Raw genomic sequence first — 15273 nt, 5'->3', positions numbered from 1 at the left:
AGTATACACAGTTTCACTCTCGAACATGGCAGACATAATGAACTTAAAAATTAAACCAGGAAAGAACCAGCTTGTATATTTTTAAGGTGCGCTTAATGAAGATCCGCATCTGCATGTTTGGTTCATATAAATATTCCAACTTGATTTTTTTATTTAATTTATTCTTCAACATTTTTAACAGTTGTATTTTTGCATCCATCCATGAAAGTAATTTCCCGTTATTTTGTATTCCTTCACTTGATAAAAAACCGTTTCAAATGATATTGTTGGTCAATTAGATTTGTGCTTTCAACCATGGAAACAATTTTCATTTAATATTTGTGAAAGTTTCTCTTGTATGTCAAGGTGTTGAATTCATAGATTGTACATGGCACTTTCTGAATCCTGAAGCAACAATGGCCGACCCATCTGTGACACGCGGTATCAAGTTACTCCAGGCCATGCCATCTCGTATATATTCCCATAAACCAGACGCAGCTAACAGTCTTGTCATCCTACAAGATGATCAGCATGGCTATATGGAAATGCAAATATACCTTGCTTCTATTTTACCATTTATTCAAATATATGCGAAGAGATTAGATTTTGAATTGTTGCTCAACTTCAATGTTGATCGTATGCAGGTAACTTTGTGTCGGGTGTACATTCAGGGCAAGAATGGAGACCGGGCTTATTTATGAATTCAGATGACATTCAGCCCTGCATTCAGTGTTCAAGTTGAGGGTATTCACTACAGCAGGATGTGATATGATGTAGAATACTTCAATCAGTCCTGTATGTAAATTACCTGCTTCCTTGAGCCACCTCTGTTTCCAAACAAACACTGAATAAATCTATACCAAAACACTCAAGTCTGTTGACTCGTGACAAAAGTTCATATTTCAGTGATATGTGTTCCACTTCTTTGGGTTGTCGCTATCTTAGTTTTGTAGAGAAAATGATGACATTTATTAAAACTAAAATTCTCTTTTATAAATTCTCCTCCTTTTGTTATCAAATCCAATGAATCTGCTCTTCATTTTTAGCAAAGCTCTATTATTCATTCATTCATTCATTCATTCATGACACATCTTATTCATGATAATTAATGGTGGTGATTGTCTGATGACGATTAATAATTCTGTTATAGTGTGGAGGATAATTCACTCAGTAGAAATCAGACGGATGGTTTTGAAAGGAAGTCATTTTTGGGGTCAAATAATTTTGTAATGATCCATATTGTTGACAGAATAGCATATGTTAATAATCATCTTAAGATACATATCTTGTTTGACAAGGTTATTAATTCTGTGCGTGGTACGTGTATAGATTTTGAGATCGTTGTCCACCTGTTACGGTGCGTGGATATTATACTCCATAAACTGTGAGGAGAATGTGTTTCTACCATCATAAATCTCTTAACACTTGTCACGCTTTCATACTGTTCATATTGAAAAAAGTTGACTTCAGGATTAAACCAAATCTACCTGTGACCCAATATCAGTGTCCATTGGTATCAAAAATCTTTTGTTATTACAGTTTTGGTGTCTCCGCACTACTGGAAAGATGGTTCTTGTAGTACACATCCATAAATGGACAGACAGACAGATTGTTTATTTGTTTATTTATTGTAAGTCAAAACCTGAAGTCGCTCTCGCTGGGACAATGAGAAAGAGGATGTTCTTTTAGATTCTATTCAAACAATATTGTTCTTGTTAAAAGGGACCCGTGAAGATACTGGTTAGAATAGGTTTTCAGCAACCCATGCCTGCTGTGAAAGGCGACTTATGGGATCAGGTGGTCAGGCTCGCTGACTTGGTTGATGCAGTAATCGTATCCCAATTGTGTGGATCAATGCTCATGATGTCAATCACTGGATTGTCTGGTCCAGACTCGATAACTTACAGTCCGTCATCATATAGCTGGAATATTGCTCAGTGCGGCATTAAACAACAAACAAAATTAAAAGAGATTCTCTCAATAACCATTGGTATGCTTTTTAGAAATATTATATATATTAAAAAGATAAATCTATTTATGTCCGTTGATCTTTACAGAGTCATTTTAGAAGATGTCATAGCACATATTGCGTGGCTTTGTTTCACCGCAGACTAAATGACATATATCTCAATAGTTGTGTCATAATTAGTAATAATAAATTAATGAATGGCAGTTATTTCATTTATAAAACCTTGATGCATATATGTAAATATTATATAGCCTAGGTGAAAAATTGAATATGCCTCTTGAATAGTTAAATGAGAATATTGAAAAATATGTATCACTTTAGAAATGACACTAGCTTGATACTAAAGTTCAGAATTTTTCCACGAGAATATTTTTTGTGACCAGTTAGTCATTTCACACAGTACGAATTTGTTGTCACAATATTCTAGGTCACGGGTGACACAGACTCGAGACATGTAAACAGTTTATGACAGTTTTATTCACAGTTGGATGTCATACTCTGTGTTGATCTGAATCTTGTAAACAGCAAGCTACCTGTACACAACCCTTACAACATTCTTTCTCCCTTGACAAAAATATAACTGATATTTCACTGTGACAGATCACTTAAAAGCAACTTTCAAATTTATTTTAAACAAAAATGTAATAATGTGGGGATAGAATCAAAGAAGATAATTCTTTTTCATCTCTGAGTTAGACTGCATTCTTTATAAAATGCAATTTTCATATTTTATATAATATATTTATTATAAAGGACAATTCAAAACTGGGTAGGTTGTTGATAGATACTGATATTCTTTGTCTGTTTTATCCCCAGCCTGTTTTGGGCCTTCCCTCAGCCAGAAATCACTCCGACCTAAGATTAACTAGGTATTTAGGAGGTCCCAGAATCGCAAGTGCTGCCAACGACCACTTACTATGAGCTAATGTTCAGAAGCATACATAGAATTCACATAGTCTGTATTCAGTGTATACAGACATCAATGGCGAAAGGTTAATTTGTATGCTTGGTTTTGAATTAACGATTTTATTTTGTCATAATTACATTGGCGAAGAACATGTGTTGAATTTCATCAGCAGGTTTCATGATAGAGGTATTAGCAGGATCCGAGAGTAGTAGACAACGATGCACTTGTCCACAGCCATTGTCAACAATTCAGTGTTAAAACATGATAGGGAAAACTTTGTCTTCTCAGACATCGATGGTTCAGATCAGGTATCCATGGAGCTTCGACAGCATAAACGCTGTGAAAAGGACTGGTTATACAAATGAGTGAGTGAGTGAGTATGGTTTTACGCCGCTTTTAGCAATATTCCAGCAATATCACGGCGGGGGACACCAGAAATGGGCTTCACACATTGTACCCATATCGGGAATCGAACCCGGGTCTTCGGCGTGACGAGGGTTATACAAATGATGATATATGCTTCTCAAAACAAGTTAAAGAACAACCCATTTTTTCATGTGACTTTAGTTAATCTATCATGACAGATCAACTATAAACAGATAAAAAAAAAAAATTTGGATTAACTATAGTCATGAAAAAATTGGGTGTTCTTAACTTCTTTTGAGTAGTATATATTTTTGAAGCCAGCTCGCAGGCCTTATGTGTTGTTACTTCCTAGAGGAAACCATTAGAGCATAGTCTTGATCATAAGGAAGTTGCTTGTCTCACTGCTGTGTACTACAAACAGGTTTCTGTAGGGATGCTACATTTTCCTCCAGTGGGGGTAAAGTCGTGGAGATAAGATTGTGTTTGAACCAGATGTGTTAGCAAACAGATGCACCTATTCAACGTTTATTGGTTTTCAACACTATTCATGAAACTAGGAAAATATGTTTATGAAAACAATGTTGTTTTATTGATTTTCTTTCCTGGATATACATGTAAGGGCGACAACTTGCAACTTCATGCACGGGGCTGGTTGAGCATCTGCTACCTTCAGTGGTCACATTATCATTTTGTCCAAAGTCATTTGATTCGCATGAATGAAGCTTGTCGTGATGCTGGGGGAATGTCTGATTCAGTATTTACCTCTACACACAACATCAAAGTTGGTGGCTAAACAATCCTTGACCCCATTATCAAGAGACTGGCACAAACTTAATTAACACTTTGATGAATCAAGAAGTTGCTTTTCAAAATATATATGTATTTATCTGAATGAGTACTAAATGTTGGGATATAGTAAATGTAAGGTGATAGATTATGGCAGATGAAGCTGATTAGGAATTTATGACAGAAGTATTCATGTTGACTACTGGTCCTGAAAGGTGAAGGATGCCTGCCCCACACGGTGTATATGCAGCGTTCGAAATACCTGCCTGCCCGACCGTCCGAGACGGGTTGATTTCAACTCGAGCGGCCAGATTTTCAAATCTCCCTGCCCGACGGTCGGGTTATATTTCATAGGTGAAAATATTCTAAATATTTCCCGATGATAAGCATTAATTCACATGTAAAGATGAATGATAAAATGTAACCAAAAAGAAACCCCGTTAGCTTTTAGACAACCTAACATTTAGCGATGCGCTTATGCTACAAGCAATCAGTTTTCATATTTTTAATTAAATTATCCTGAGAAACATATGATTATAGTGGGCAGGCAGGTTTTGGTCAGGGCTGGCAAGTATTTCAGCTAGCCTGTCCTGTGGTCTGGCTGAAATTTTTGGGAGTTTCATACCCTGGTATATGTGCACATGTAGATTGTAGGATGCGTGGAAGGGAGACTGACTGACTGACTGACTGACAGACAGCATCAGGTGAACATTGTATAGGATAATGTGTGACTGTTGGGGATAATGTGACTGGGATAATGTGACTGTGGGATAATATGACTATGTGTAGGATACTGTGACTGTGTAGGATACTGTGACTATGTGTAGGATACTGTGACTGTGTAGGATACTGTGACTATGTGTAGGATACTGTGACTATGTGTAGGATACTGTGACTATGTGTAGGATACTGTGACTATGTGTGACTATGTGTAGGATACTGTGACTATGTGTGACTATGTGTAGGATACTGTGACTATGTGTAGGATACCGTGACTGTGATTGTCATCACACGGCCACCTCTGCCTCAGATTCAACCCCATCCACAACATATTTCCTTTCTTTTACAGAAGACTAAACTCCCCGTCCCCGATTCCCAGTGTCCCTGCATTCATTATTCACCGCTGCTTTAGTTCCGATATTAATACTCATTTCTGGGAATTTCTCCTGACGGGAACATTTCTCGAATTGCACCGATTATACCGCTATTAGCTGTGTGTCCTGCATTTGTGCGACTAGCCGTATTCTCCTAGAGAGACCCCTTTGTTTGCTCGGCACAGATCTTCTGTCATTAACCCCCCATCTCCGTCAGACAAACGGTAGAGGCGACACTTAGGCCCATGTGGGCCGGGGATAAAATGTCTCCTCTCATATTGAATAATTGGACCATGTAGGAAAAGATTAGCATTTTATGATGTCAATATGAAGGCCATACTTGCCTGTGCCCTGGCAGGAACAGGGGCTATCGGGAAGAGTTGTCTGGGGGGTGGGGGGGCAGTACAAGCCCTGTACTGGCTTCTTATATTAATGATAATCAGTTTTAAGTCGACCCTCATCTCATCGGCAGGGCCTCTCTCTCATGAAATATGAACTTGAATTTGAAAGGCCAGAAGGAAACGTTAAATGTCAACGCTATAGTTCCCAGGCAGACTTGTTGGGCACCGCTCTCCTTCAGAACTATGCTCAAACACAAGCGGGGGCTAATCGCTAACAGAGACAATTCTACCACCATTGTGTGGAGGCTTGAGAGGCTGCAGTCACAGAAATAATGTCCGTTAAATGTCTCTTCCCCTATCAAGTATAATCATGGTAGCGAGGAGGGAAAATTATCACTTAATTGAGATTAATTCCAGTCTGTCCTTAACTTTGTCATGGCTATCAGATGGAGTTGTGGCCCGTCAGTTGGTCTTGACTTGTTGCCCTGACTTTGATAGTGTTACTTGTCGTACAAGCTGGTTACAGTAGCAATGAGGCTCCAGTAGCTCGCAGCTACTGCTGGGTTTTGTAGCCCTGAATAAATTGTACTGTGTAGGTGATACATCACTTACATGAAACACATCATTACCAATCAAAGCAATATTTAATTATGGGCAATTCTTTTGCTTTTCATATAATTATTGCATATTGTTTATTGTAACAAATTATATTTTTTTGGAAATGATTCATGATAAGTATGCTGTAAAGACTTCTATGAAATAATTTTACATGTAAATTAATCAAGACAAAAGTGTTAAATTGCTGTAAGAATAATAATCCTGAGACACTTGATTGCGAGATATGTTTTATATTAAATGTTTGCCTTCATTTTTTAGAGAGTTCTACTACATCCAAATGGAGAAGTTTGCCCGTCAGTCGATTGCGGAAGGATGCAAGCATCTCGAGGATCTTGTGGTGACGGGAGACTCGGAACTCTATCGAGTTCTTAATCTGCACTACAACCGCAACAACCAGATTGAGGTATTTTCATCTTGCAGTACAAAATATACAACTCCAATTTTGATATGGAATTTTTAAAATCTGTCGATGATACACAAAAATGATTCCATAAAATGTTATGTGAATATTTCAGTAAAATGACATATCATATTTCCCTATCAAAAGAGGAGTAGTATGTGTTTATGAAAATGACTATCAGCATTAAGGAAGCCCTTGATTGTAAATTGTAGGAATTGGTTTATACTAGCCAATTAGAATTTTATCAGTCATTTGAATTTCATTTTATCTATCCTAATTTCAATCACAATTCTCTTGTGTTTATTAGAATCAATTTGATTTCTTGTTTTACATATTTACTTTCTCAACACACCAAGAGGCAGGGGTCAAAATAAGAAAGTAAATTAATAAAGTTATTATCAGGGTTCGTTGGAGGTTAACTTTAAAAAAAAGATTAAAGAATACAAATATAATTTTTAACAAAACTTGTTTTTAAATATTTGTTTTAAAAAAAAAAATTCAATCAAACATAGCATTTGATGTATTTGGTTCGGTTGACAAACCTATAAAACAAGAAACAAGACGGGTCTTGCACCATGGTCGATTTTCTTGTGCCGCTAATTAATGGAAGCGGATTAACATTCTAAAATAGCATCTTTGTTCTTCATGAGATAATAAGTACAAAATATTCCATAATCCTGTCGGTGATTTTCTAAGTTCCAAAGAAAAGGATGTCAATATTTTTTTATGAAAATCAACAAGATTATTCCATGAGCTAGAAAAGGACTTATATTCTCCTGAAAGTGTTGAATTAGAGTTGACAGGTAAAAATAGTGTAATGATAAAAAAGAAGAATGAGGATAAAAAGTTGGCGAAGTTCTGGGATAATGAGAGTTTGTGGCGAGATGTAGCAACGCGGTATCCACTTAAGACATTTAGTCTGCTGAAGCAACGGAACGCCAAGCTTCGGAGTTAAGAGGATTTCTGCGTAACAAGATTAGATATCTCTTGTAGAACCCTGTTGCCATTTTGTTGCCTACTTCTCTGCAGCATGTAAGATGACTACCCTTCAATCAAAGATCGTCGTCAATAACGGCCACCTTGACGGCCTGCACGATGTCAGATTGCATCGTCAATCCACATCAATGACTACTTACATGATTTTCCCCCTACTAAGACTAACAATGATCGATTGGACAATTGTCTTTAAAGCAACCTTTCAGGCATGTGGACTTGACACAATACAACTCGCAATCAGAGAGTTTGTGAGTTTTTCAAGTCGCTTAATGCACACATTATTCTGTCATCTTTAGCTTATGTAGGTTTCTCATTAATTTCTTGTGTGTGGACGTTGGTTCTTTGTTGAAGTCGTCGCGCACCACTTCCTTCAATAACTGAGCTTTGATGCGATGGTGGAACATGAGAAATCACTTAGGACGCGGGCAGAAGATGGCCAGTTGGAGACCACCTCTTGTCATTGAAGTCATGAATGAAATTGGTTATTACAGGTGTGATGCTCACCTGTGTATTGGGTGCTTCATTACTCAACTCAAGGTCAACCAGGACAGAACGGGGCACACAGTCACAAATAGTTCACAAAACGCTTGTTCCCAAAATAAATCGAGTTATGTATTTGATTGAATGAGAACAAGGATGAGTTAAATTGTGACCTTTTCAAAACAGGATCATTGACTCAACAGGGTATATATCCACATTGTTCATTCAAGAAGCCCTAATTGAAATAGTGCTGGGTTAATCACAGCCTGGCATTGTCCTCGTAGCTATTGTATTGCCTCCTTGTATCAAGCATGGTTGTGTCCGTCTCTAAACATCAAACATCTTTAGAAATGTGACGAGAAATGTTGAAGGAATAAGCGTGGGAGATTATGTTTGGTGCAAGTGAGTTGGTAATATGCAGAGCTTAATTTAGACTCCAGGTAGTACACTAGTTAGAGATGCCGGTATCCTGGTTGCATTAAGTGGCTGTAGATTTGATGGTGGTTATTGAGGAATTCAGTCTGATTACCGCAATTTGCTTAACATGTGTAAGACCATGAAACCATTCACTGTTCATCTCCAATATAGTTTAGTTTTCTATAAAATATCACAGAGCTAATATAGTTTAGTTTTCTATAAAATATCACAGAGCTAATTTAGTTTAGTTGTCTATAAAATATCACAGAGCTAATATAGTTAAGTTGTCTATAAAATATCACAGAGCTAATATAGTTAAGTTGTCTATAAAATATCACAGAGCTAATATAGTTAAGTTGTCTATAAAATATCACAGAGCTAATATGGTTAAGTTGTCTATAAAATATCTCAGCTAATATAGTTTAGTTGTCTATAAAATATCTCAGAGCTAATACAGTTTAGTTGTCTATTAAAATATCTCAGAGCTAATATAGTTTAGCTGTTTATAAAATATCTCAGAGCTAATACAGTTTAGTTGTCTATTAAAATATCTCAGAGCAAATATAGTTTAGCTGTCTATAAAATATCACAGAGCTAATATAGTTTAGTTGTCTATAAAATATCACGAAGCTCATTCAGTTTAGTTGCCTATTCAGTGCAGCCAATCATCTAACATTAAACAGTGGTATTTTGGAATTGGAAAGGAAAAATCTAGTTAAAAGACTTAACATATAATAATAAGGTAGTATTAGACTACATGCCATGTAGGATATATATGTGAAGACATGTAAAGTATTTTTACTTTTCTTTCAGGTGCCAGAGACATTTCGGATAGTGGTACAGTCAACATTACGAGAATTCTACCGAGCTATCTCTGCCAACAAGGATACGGAGCCATCTTGGAAGAAGGCTATCTATAAGGTCATTGCCAGAATGGACGACGCATTACCCGATTTTTTCAAATCAGCAAACTGGCTGGAACGTCTTGGAGATGCATAGACAATTTACATTTTTCATCGCATATAGAGGTACCATTTGCGTAAATCAGCTGGAGTGACGAGATGCAAGAATGCCAGTTTCCTATTGCACGGCTTCTGATTCGTCATAGGATGGTGCCTTGTTTCAAGGCAGTTGAAGTTACAAACATTGACCCTGAAAAAGGATTATTAAATATAAACATGTGTTTATAAAGATATTTATTTATTTGTTCATCATGTGACAACAAGAATATGGAAAATGCATATTTATTGCTCTTTTTATAATTCAGAGATAATATCCATAATTTTTATCAAGTGCTATGATTAATATTTTAAATATTTTTCACTGTTTTTTGACATGTAACTATTGCACGAAATAATGCATAATTGACAATATCCAATATTGTGGGCAATACCACCAAGGAGCATAATGTGGGAGATAATTGTGAAGTCAGACATAATGTTTCAAGAAATGGTCGTTAATTCGTTAATGGTCGACATGATGTTGCATACAGTTGTTGCTGAGTTTCGCCGTTACATACTCTAGTCACTTCAAGCAATGTGTTCATCTGCATCCTGGTCCTTCAGTACATGATGTTTATCTGTGTTCTGTTTTCATTTCTCAGATCTGCATGACAGATTGTGTATATACACATAAGTTATATAGTTTTTGTTGACCTCACAAAATGCTTCGGACTAAACTGTCTACACTTAGTCCGGACACCATCTTTGTCATCACCGTGTTCACCTTCATAACACTTTTCTCCAGTTCTTTTGCATTGCTTCTCAATAATTCTTTTGCGCAAACAATCCATAACTTTGAAGCTTCATTATGCGTAACCATGGTAACTTGTTAAATTGTGATCTGCTATTGTTAAACGTTCCATACAATTTCCAACTAATGCTTGATTCAAATCTCCAGGACGATCAGAAAATGTTATAAGGAATGCAGAAGTTGATCTTGACCCAAATGATATTACCGAATTTGTTTTGTTTATATTTTGTTGTTATAAAGATCAAAGATCAAAACCAACCGAATCAAATATATGTGAAAGTTCACTTTGAATTAGATCTAACATAATCAAAATGTGTCGTAATAATTAGATCAAATTAATTCAACATATTTTTGTTAGTTAAAGGGCTTCAACTAAAATCAAGCTAGGAGTTGACCATGTTTTCTTGATATGTAATTATTTTAATAATTCTGTAATAATCTCAAACATGTTCATTGTTAGATAATCTCATATTCACAATATTTGGAGCTATCACCCCTCCTCATCCCATAAAGGCCAAGTACTGATTTTGAACATCAGATAACTCATGTCTATTCCTTCTTTCACACAGCGGTATTCAATTAACAGACATTAAATTTAAATTAACAGAATTGATAATAGAGGTTTGAGGTAACGAAGATTGTACTCGTCAATTTAACAAAGAATAACATCAATGCGCTGAAACTCAGTCACACGGTATAAATGTTTTAAATCCTGGCTTTTTCCTTCATGGTATTTTTAGTTTAACTGTTCATTATTTACCTAAAAACGAATTACCTTTGTAATTTTTTAGATGTTTGTTCAGACGATTGTTGCTGACTTGAAAGATGGAGAATAGGGAGAATATGAATCTGTGTTTAACAAACTAGGATTCTTTGTTCAAAATCAGTCGCTCCAAGTCCTTTTTCTCTCTGCATCACTTAGTCAGATGTCATCGAGAGAAACGTGCAATGACCTTTCCCGAGATCTCTGTAAGCTAAGGTAGACATTTGTAGACAGTGATTTGTTTATTTTCAAATGCATATAATCTGCTAGCTGATATAGTGTGTAGAATAGTATGTGCGAGCAATGTTCAAACCTTTTATCATATGCATGAATGAGCATAATATTGAACTATTTCTTACAATGTGTTTTTAGATTCTAGTTTTTCTAGCATTATTTGTGTTGCTAGGTGATAACTTGTATGGTATACAAGTGTATATATACATGCACAGATAGATGAATCAGCATCTTTTACATGGGAACATGTCACCGTTTTATTTCATGCTTGAAACTAGTATCCATAGCAACTAGCTTTCACTACAAGTATATACTTTGTGCAATAATAGTGCAGGACTTCCAATACCAAAGGGTTTATGACAAATCATATTCCATCACATCCAGGGGATGTAGCTAAGATTAAACTTTGAAAATGCATGACAAAATAATGTAGTGAATAATTATTTTGAAGGACATTATTGTGGAATTTGTGTGTTTTGTTTATAGTACATGTATTGAACTACGAGAACAGAAAATGGTTTGAGATACCCTTTAATCACTTCTAGATCAGAAACTATGCGCACACTCCTGGTACAGGAAGTAGTACGCTGTGGATATTGCACCATATTGTGCAACCGATGCTAGTGATTGGTTGCACTTTGTGCAATAATGGGGTTGCAACAGCAATTAGTCAGTGTAACTTTACAGGTTGGGTGCATTTGGTGCAACTTGAACGTGTGGTTGCATTTGGTGCAACTTGCAACGTAAACGTGTGGTTGCATTTAGTGCAACTTGAACGTGTGTTTGCATTTATTGCAACATGAACGTGTGGTTGCATTTGGTGCAACTTGCAACATGAACGTGTGGTTGCATTTGGTGCAACTTGAACATGTGTTTGCATTTAGTGCAACTTGAACGTGTGGTTGCATTTATTGCAACTTGAACATGTAGTTGCATTTAGTGCAACTTGAACATGTGGTTGCATTTAGTGCAACATTCCTCTGCTTAGGATTAGTGCATCTTACTCACCTGTTGGCTGCACATGGTCGAAGTCCGGCAGGGGAGTTACTTGGACCCTGTGGTTTCTGACTTCGCTTACTTGACTGTGTTGTTTTTATTTATTTCTCATTGTTTTGTTGTGAACATGTCCATTGGTGCCATGCAGTCTTTGCTCAACACTGCGGTAGTCTAACCAGTGTCCCTAGTCGGACGTATACGGATCAGGAGAATTCCATTGAACTAGTCGTCTTTGTCGTGGTAGAGTAGGAAGCATAATACTTTATATTTGTCTATAATTTTTTGTTTGAAAACTCATGTCCGATATTTACCATTCCAAATGATGTCATTTACACTATTATAAGTATGTGTGAAATTAATTCTATTTTGAGGTTGAAGTCGTGTATTATTAAATATCAGCCTTGTTCCTTTGTATATACACTACTGTGAGACTTTTGTTGCCTTTTCCTTGCTGGCGGTCAGTATGTGGTCAACTACTGACCCTGCAAGACGTCATTATCTACTCCCAATGTTGTTATTGCCGGCCTGTATAAGCCAGCTCTGTGTGAAGGTTGTGGGGAGATAACTCTTGTAGTTAGGAATGCATGCAACTTGTTGGGAAACAAAGAAAACAATTAGTGACACATATTTTGAACCTATGTGATTATTTTTTTATTTTTAATACTCAGTTATCTTTTCCCAGCACACATTTAAAAGATTTTATTCTCAAAATTCAATTAATCTCTTTAATGTGTTGACAATAGTTTATTGAGGACGTTGAGACTACAATATTCAAGTTATTTCACCATATGTCATGTTTTGACGTTGAGATTGAAACTCTTCCTATGTATTAATTGACTTATGACTTGCAAAACAAATATATATGTGCCATTATTGTTTTTAGGATGCAAATATTTCAGCAACACTTTGTTTTCCATCAGGTTATTGAATGAAAGAAGGTGATGTAAAATTCACCCAAATTGTTTTCCCAGTTTAATTAAGTTGGTGATTTGTGTAGAACTCCATGCCTCCTTCCTGATCTTGTGGAGCACCGGACATTTCCTGGTGCCCACGCCCCTGTCAGGCGGATGGTCCTCCCATCGACACCATGGGGATACCTCTAATACAACGTTGTGAACAACGTCCGCAGTGACGTCCACCAGCGTTGGCGAGGTTGATCCAAGTTGGGTGTGGTCAGTCAACTGTGACTGGGAGAAATTTGCCTTTCCACCTTTTCTATATTTTCCTAACTTTTACATGATAATATTGTAGCTGTTATCAAATAAATACTTCTAAATAAGTCTTGTCTTTGTGCTGGTTGCGGTCGGGTCATGGAGCCATGGAAGTAGGAAGTAATGAATGATTGCCAGTGTTTTGTGAGATAACGCTCATACAGACTTTCTGCTGAATAGCCAGTTTCAATGAGTGAGTGAGTGAGATTTTACGCTGCTTTAAGCAATATTCCAGCAATATCACGGCAGGGGTACACCGGAAATGGGCTTCATACATTGTACTCATGTCAGGAATCGAACCCGGGTTTTCGGTGTGACGAGCAAACGCTTTAACCACTAGGCTACCCAACTGAAAAGACTGCAGTAATGTCACTGCATGCCAGGTTGATGTGGTAGGTAGGTGATGGAGGTTTTAGATGTTTGTCACTTTGGTGAAACCCACATGCTGGGTATGGTGCTGACAAACCTTGACATATATCCGGGCAAACCGGGATTCAAACCCATGATCATTGGTTTTGGCATGCGGGAGGGAGGTTACTCTGCATGGGCACAATGACGCAGTGTCAGCCAAGTGACGGAGACACCTCATCCCATCAGCTCCTTTGCAGCAGAAGACACTGGGTGCCTGTTCCATGAGCAAGTCTGTACTCATGGCCACTCACACGCAACATGTTCCACAGTGACACACACACACAGCAACAACACACACTCAACATGTTCCACAGCGACATACACAACAACACACGCAACATGTTCGACAGCGACATACACAACAACAGACGCAACATGTTCCAAAGTGACACACACACAGCAACAGCACACACTCAACATGTTCCACAGTGACACACGGACACAGCAACAACACACACGCAACATGTTCCAAAGTGACACACACACAGCAACAGCACACACTCAACATGTTCCACAGTGACACACGTACACAGCAACAACACACACTCAACATGTTCCACAGTGACACCCACACACAGCAACAACACACACTCAACATGTTCCACAGTGACACCCACACACAGCAACAATACACACTCAACATGTTCCACAGCGACACACACACAGATCAACAACACACGCAACATGTTCCACAGTGACACACACACACAGCAACAACAGACACCCAACATGTTCCACAGCGACACACACACACACAGCAACAATACACACTCAACATGTTCCAAAGTGACACACGTACACAGCAACAACACACTCGCAACATGTTCCACAGTGACACCCACACACAGCAACACACACCCAACATGTTCCACAGCGACACACACACACAGCAACAATACACACTCAACATGTTCCAAAGTGACTAACACAGCAACAACACACTCAACATGTTCCACAGTGACACACACACAGCAACAACACACACCAAACATGTTCCACAGCCACACATACACACACAGCAACAACACACACTCAACATGTTCCACGGTGACACACACACAGCAACAACACACACCAAACATGTTCCACAGCGACACACACACACAGCAACAACACACACTCAACATGTTCCACGGTGACACACACACACACAGCAACAACACACACTCAACATGTTCCACGGTGACACACACACACACAGCAACAATACACCCTCAACATGTTCCACAGTGACTAACACAGCAACAACACAGACTCAACGTGTTTCACAGCCACACACACACACACAGCAACACAGACACGCAACATGTTCCACAGTGACACTCACACACAGCAACAACACACTCAACATGTTCCACAGTGACACACACACACAGCAACAACACACACTCAACATGTTACACAGCGACACACACACACAGCAACAACACACACCCAACATGTTCCACAGTGACACACACACACAGCATCCCACACACTCAACATGTTCCACAGTGATACATGCACACAGCAACAACACACACTCAACATGTTCCACAGTAAAACTCACACAC

At 37.9% G+C, this 15273-nt stretch overlaps 1 protein-coding gene across 1 annotated transcript in view; it reads left to right on the top strand.

Annotated features, from left to right (window-relative positions):
* The window catches only part of LOC124140734 (homeobox protein prospero-like), a 32175-nt gene extending 18798 nt beyond the window's left edge, over positions 1-13377 (top strand). Inside the window, exons 4-5 of the mRNA XM_046508449.2 lie at positions 6319-6463; positions 9167-13377. Coding sequence (XP_046364405.1) covers positions 6319-6463; positions 9167-9352 — 331 coding nt within the window. The 3' untranslated portion in view covers positions 9353-13377. The remainder of the gene's footprint in view (positions 1-6318; positions 6464-9166) is intronic.
* Positions 13378-15273: the final 1896 nt, after the last annotated feature.

This window comes from Haliotis rufescens, unplaced genomic scaffold, assembly GCF_023055435.1.
Source record: "Haliotis rufescens isolate VD_foot unplaced genomic scaffold, xgHalRufe1.0.p SCAF_51, whole genome shotgun sequence".
NCBI lineage: Eukaryota > Metazoa > Mollusca > Gastropoda > Lepetellida > Haliotidae > Haliotis > Haliotis rufescens.
The sequence above is the reverse complement of the archived record's forward strand: the minus strand, read 5'-3'. Positions and strand labels throughout refer to the sequence as shown.